Source organism: Oryzias melastigma, unplaced genomic scaffold (genome assembly GCF_002922805.2).
Source record: "Oryzias melastigma strain HK-1 unplaced genomic scaffold, ASM292280v2 sc00322, whole genome shotgun sequence".
NCBI classification, from domain to species: Eukaryota; Metazoa; Chordata; class Actinopteri; order Beloniformes; family Adrianichthyidae; genus Oryzias; species Oryzias melastigma.
This window is the reverse complement of record NW_023416926.1, coordinates 90330-96528: the sequence shown is the minus strand read 5'-3', so window position 1 is coordinate 96528 and position 6199 is coordinate 90330. Positions and strand designations below refer to the sequence as shown.

Sequence of the window (6199 nt, the reverse complement as noted above, 5' to 3'; positions counted from 1 at the left end):
TCAGCGGGTCCACATCCTGCGAGGCTGACTGAGCGATCCTGAGGTGGAAGGAGGCATCTTGTATCACCAGGGTGGAACTCTGCAGCTGAACCATGTGCCAGGGGAAGGAGCCGCAGTTCCTGTGTGGATCCCCATCAGAGGAACATCCCAGCAGGAAGGCTACCACTTCCACCAGGCTAAGTGGGTTACGGGGACAAGGGTGTCACCAAAACTGTTTCAGGCACAGGGCATGAAGCTGTGGAAAAAATAGTTCAAAACATTCTAGAGAGGCAGCAGCACGAACAACTGTACATGCAAAAAAAGCCCCAAACTAAAAAATGCCTTTCCTGCGGCCAGCCCAAATCCAGATATGAAAATGATGGTTCCTCCATCCACTTTTTCTATCAGCAAGGACCCGTCAGGTACTTTTACTACTCTACAAAAGTATTTTAAACATATAACGCAGAGGGCCTGACAAACCCCAAAATGGCATTTAAAGAGTTTTTGAAGACAGAATTCTTCCAGCGGGAAATTGAGGCGACAAAGAAGAAGGTGGAGGAGAAAAAACAACTCAAAAGGAAATGGTCAGAAACTGCTGCACCAGCTGGCCTCAAGTGTTCATTCTGCAAGCTCCCTCTGAAACAAGGGCCAGACAGACAGTCCTCATATCCACACCAACTTCCCAGGAGTGATGGGGAAGTACATCTACTGCACGGGTAAAGTTTTCTCCCTCTATAGAGAGATGGGAATGGAGCAACTTTCAGAAGTCCAAATGTTACAAAATGGAGAGGCAGCGATGGGAGGAAGAAAAGAAAAAATGAATAACAAAATGGGCTTTTTATCTCATTTGTAAATATGTATATATATATACATACTTACAAATGAGATAAAAAGCCCATATATATATATATATATATAAAAATGTTATTTTGACTGGTGACCATGGTTTTTATTACTGTATAAGCAATACATGTTATTTTTTAATATAAAAAAACATTTTAAATTGAGTTGTCATTTTTTTAACAGACAAGTAAATAATAGGTGAGATCATTCATAAAGAACTACCAATAAAACTGTCATCAAGTAGAATCATGTAAAAGAAAAAAAATGAAGCTTTCAAGTACAATTAGTTCAAGTACAATTACTGAAAAAAAATGTAAGAAATGATATAAAAGGAAGTTTATTGGTGGGTTGAAGAGTGTGCAGCTGCTGGACGTTCTCTCCGATCCCCATGACAGCTCCAGACTCCAGACGTCGCCCGTTCACATCCTCCACAGTGATGAGAGAGCCAGGAGCTGCTCTTCCTTGTAGAATTAAAAATAAAAGATGTCCACCACCGTCCGCCTCAGCTGAACCAGGTGATGTGGGTCCTCGCCGAGCTCATGTCGCTGTGGTGGTTTTGTTGAACTGTCCTTCTGGTGCCAAATGGAAATGATGTCACCATTAATCCAAACTGTAATTGTAAGAAAAGAAAATAGATTTCACTCAAAAATATTTGTACACGTGCTATTTTGCAAAGATGTGCTAAACACACAAAATAAAATATTTCATCTTGTTTATGCTAAAAATACATGTGAATATCTTTAAACCAAACCTTTTAAGAAAATGAGTTTATCTTTGAAAGAACATGACAGTATTTAGTTTGGATTGTCAGTAGAAGAGGAGGCAGCATCAGTCTGTTTAACCTCTTCAGACCTGATGTTCATCACATTCTGACTGATATTAGTTCATTCTGCTTCACTGTGACTGTGTTTAGAGGATGCACTTAAATATTAGCTCCAGCTTTAAGAAGTTTACATGATTAACTAAGAAGTAAAAAGAAATGTTCCTCATTAGTAATAACAGCATCATGTGATCATATATCAACAATTGTACTTAACATTAGAGAAAAAAATTGGTTTTACAAAATCATCTATTACTGTTGTGGTGCATTTTTTAACATGCTTATAAAGGCAAATAAGATAGCTTAGGGCCACAGAAATAAGATTCAAACTTGTTATGAGGGATGTTCAGTTCATACTAAAAAGTACAGTTAACATTTTGAGTTGCACAAAAATGTAGTTTTATTTTCCAATTAGACATAGGAATCCCCATGGACTGTGATGGTTGCAGACAATTTTGTGATTTTTAGTGAGAGCTGCCATGTTGTTTGGACTAGAAACAGTGGGACTGAAGAAAAGACAGGAAGCAGAGCTGGAGGTAGCAGAGATGAAGATGCTGAGGTTCTCTTTGGGAGTGACCAGGATGGATAGGATCAGGAATGAATACATCAGAGGGACAGCACATGTTAGAGGTTTTGGAGATAAAGTCAGAGAGGCCAGACTGAGATGGTTTGGACATGTTCAGAGGAGAGACAGTGAATATATTGGTAGAAGGATGCTGAGTCTAGAGCTGCAGGAAAGAGGTCTAGAGGAAGACCAAAGAGGAGGTTTATGGATGCAGTGAATGAAGACATGAAGGTGGCTGGTGTTAGAGTGGAGGATGCTGAAGACAGGCTTAGATGGAGGGAACTGATTCGCTGTGGCGACCCCCTGATGGGGGCTGTGCTGAACCTCACTGCTGCACTCAGACTGATGAGAAAAGCACAGAGAAGCAGTTTGTTGACTTCAGTCTTCTTCACACCTCCTGATGGAGCTCTGTGATCTGACCTCAGTCCTGAGCTCAGCAGTCAGAACTGGACTTGAGGAGTCCAGCTTTGGAACCTGCAGAGAACCAACAAACAGCAGAAAGCCACACTGTGGGAAAGACTCCACACTTCTGACTGATGTTCACGTCCACTTTATTCTTCACAGGAAAGATTGAGACAGAACACTGAGAACTAAAAAGATCAGAGAAACACTTCTAATCTCTGATACAAAACAGGAATCACAACAACACAAACACCAGTCTGTTTCTTCATCCACCTCTTCCTTAATACATTTTTACTAAACCTTTCCTTCACTAAAACTGTTATTTGATAACATGACTCAACAAAATACAAATTGGAATTATTTAATATTTAGAGAATATTGAAATGTTCACAAATCACATAAAAGTCGTTAGCATTAGAGGCGTGTAAAAATCATTCTAGTGTTGTCATGGTAACACACAGATTTAGACAACATTGTCTCACTATAAACTACAACCACAATGGTAATCTTGACAATATCATAAAAGTACAAAAATCTACAAATAAACTTCTACAAAGAAAAAAATGAACATCATATTTTTTTGTATTTAATCTGACTTTCATAATTCAAAACAATACAATTCTATTTAGAGCTATGTCTAAAAGAATGCATTTCACAAACAAGTTTAATATTTTTGTCAAATAATTAAATAAGTGAAAATCATAATTTTAGAATCATCACAAAATATAATGCACCAAAACTTTATTTTCAGCAATGTGATCATAGTGGCTTATATATAATAAACACCTAAAAATATTGCCTCAGAAAATGAGAATATCATATCAAAATGATCCATAAAGGATGTTTTCAGCACATGTCAGATTTCAGAAAACTGTTCTTTTATCTGCATTCAATAATCACTTGTTCCTCCTTTTCATTGAATGACTGCATCAATGTGGTATGGAGGCCATCAGCCTGTGGCTCTGTGTACATGGAATGAAAGCTCAGGTTGATTTGATAGCTGACTTCAGCTCATCTTCATTGTTGGCTCTGCTGTCTCATCTTCCTCTTCACAGTTCAGATATTTTATTGGGTTCAGGTCAGAGGAATTTGATAGTTGATCAAACACAGTAACTGATGTTTAGAGATAAACAGATTTAGGTTCCTTTAGTAGAGTGAGAATGATCCAAGTATTACTGGAAATTAAAAGCAGAATCTCCACACAGGCTGTGTGTAGACAGTTGTGTAAAAGAGATTTATTATTCTACTGACTGAGACTGAGACCATTTAAAGACTCAGTAAGGTCTTGGAAAGTGTTTGGAGTTCATTGACAGATTATTGTGGGCCCTGTGGAGTTACAAACATGGTATTTATTATATATTCTTCAAAATTTTTCTATGAGCTCTCAACTGTATTTTAAGACAAAAAATATTACTAAGAATTATTACATTCCTTGCACCAAAAAAGCCTCTCTCCTACATGAATTCTCATGTGTTTTAAAATGACATATTTGACTAAAACTTTTGTTACATTCTTTTCACGGAAAAGGCTTTTCTCCTGTGTGAGTTCTCATGTGTTCTTTTGAAAAGAGATACACTTTTAAAACTTTTGGCACTGTATTTACAAGAAAAGGGCTTCTCTCCTATGTGAGCTCTCATGTGTGTTTTGAGATTAAATGCACGATTAAAACTTTTGTCACATTCTTTACAAGAAAACAGCTTGTTTCCCAGGTGAGTTACCATGTGTCTTTTGAGAGAAGATACGCGATTAAAACTTTTGTCACATTCTTTGCAAGGAAAAATCTTTTCTCCTGTGTGAGTTCTCATGTGTCTTGTGAGATTAAATGGACGATTAAAACTTTTACCACATTCTTTACAAGAAAAAGGCTTCTCTCCTGTATGAGTTAGCATGTGTGTTTTGAGATGATTTACACGATTAAAACTTCTGTCACATTCTTTACAAGAAAAAGGCTTCTCTCCTGTGTGAGTTCTCATGTGTGTTTTAAGATGAGATACACAAGTAAAACTTTTGTCACATTCTTTACAAGAAAAAGGCTTCTCTCCTGTATGAGTTAGCATGTGTGTTTTGAAATCATATACACGATTAAAACTTTTGTCACATTCTGCACAAGAAAAAGGCTTCTCTCCTGTGTGAGTTATCATGTGTCTTTTGAGATGATATGCACGATTAAATATTTTGTCACATTCTTTACAAGAAAAAGGCTTCTCTCCTGTATGAGATAGCATGTGTGTTTGGAGATGATATAAACGACAAAAACTTTTGTCACATTCTTTACAAGAAAAATGCTTCTCTCCTGAGTGAGTTCTCGTGTGTGTTTTGAGTTGAGAGGCACATCTAAAACTTTGGTCACATTTTTTGCAAAAAAAAATCTTCTCTCCTGTGTGAGTTCTCATGTGTCTCATGAGATTAAATGGACGATTAAAACTTTTGTCACATTCTTTACAAGAAAAAGGCTTCTCTCCTGTATGAGTTAACATGTGTCTTTTGAGTCTGGATACACGATCAAAACTTTTGTCACATTCTTTACAAGAAAAACACTTCTCTCCTGTGTGAGTTCTCATGTGATGTCTGAACTTTTGAGGTACTTCCTTTGTTTCTTTTTTAATTTGTGTAGGTTCTTTTTCCTCCTGCTCTTCTTTAATCTGCCGAGGTTTCGGTTCCTTCTTAATCTGTGTAGGTCTGAGTTCTTTCTGTTCCTCTTTAATCCGTGGAGGTTCGTGTTCCTCCTGCTCCTCTTTAATCTGTGGAGCTTCTGGTTCTTCCTCTTCCTCTTTAATCTGTGGAGACTCTGGTTCTTCCTCTTCCTCTTTAATCTGTGGAGACTCTGGTTCTTCCTGTTCCACTCCTAAATTCTTCTGCTGGTTGTAAAGATTGTCCTCTTCACTGGCATAATGCTGGGAGAGGACTGCAGGGACATAGACAAAAAAGGAGACCTTTTATACTTGTACGGTTATTGTGTATTGTCCAGAACCAAAAAAAAAAAAAAAAGAAAAAAAAAAAGAATCCAAATCCCATTTTTTCAGAAGTCCTGGACTTTACATACACAACATATCACTTTTTAGTTCTCTTTAAATTTAAGATAGCAACAGATGATGTCTGTCTTTTAGTCTTCAGTAAGTCAAACACCTACTGAAGACTTTTACGTTATCAAAAAAATGACACACTTACTATACCTTTTAAAACTACACACTCCCCACACCAACACTACACACACTCATCCTTTTCCCTAGTAGGGTGGTGGTCACTGTTCTCTACTCCATCTCCTCTGAGGGGAGTCAGACACTCAGAGTTGGTGTTTTTATCTCATAGACCAGTGGTCTCCAACCCTTAAGTGGCTGCAGACCGGCCAACCTATGAGGATTTTACCATGTCTCGGGGGCGGGGGGCTAGTGGTGTAAAGTCACAATTAAACATTACACCTGAATAAGAACATGTGCTTTAAATGTAATAATAAAAAGTTCTGAAAATAGATGTGATCATTCCTTTACGCGGTCATCTGACGTGTGTGTAAAATGGAAGATTCATAAAAAACTTAAGGCCACTTAATTTAGTGTCATGTCAGGAGTGGTTAAAAACAAAATATTTTACAG

General features: G+C 37.5%; 1 protein-coding gene across 1 annotated transcript; it reads right to left on the bottom strand.

The window, feature by feature from the left end:
• LOC118598314 (gastrula zinc finger protein XlCGF28.1-like) lies at nt 1–5659 on the bottom strand. The gene is made up of 3 exons (XM_036210952.1): nt 5653–5659; nt 4270–5514; nt 1–38 (listed from the first exon to the last, which is right to left on the bottom strand). Exons 1-3 carry the CDS (start codon nt 5657–5659, stop codon nt 1–3), a joined length of 1290 nt encoding a protein of 429 aa, XP_036066845.1.
• Nucleotides 5660–6199: the final 540 nt, after the last annotated feature.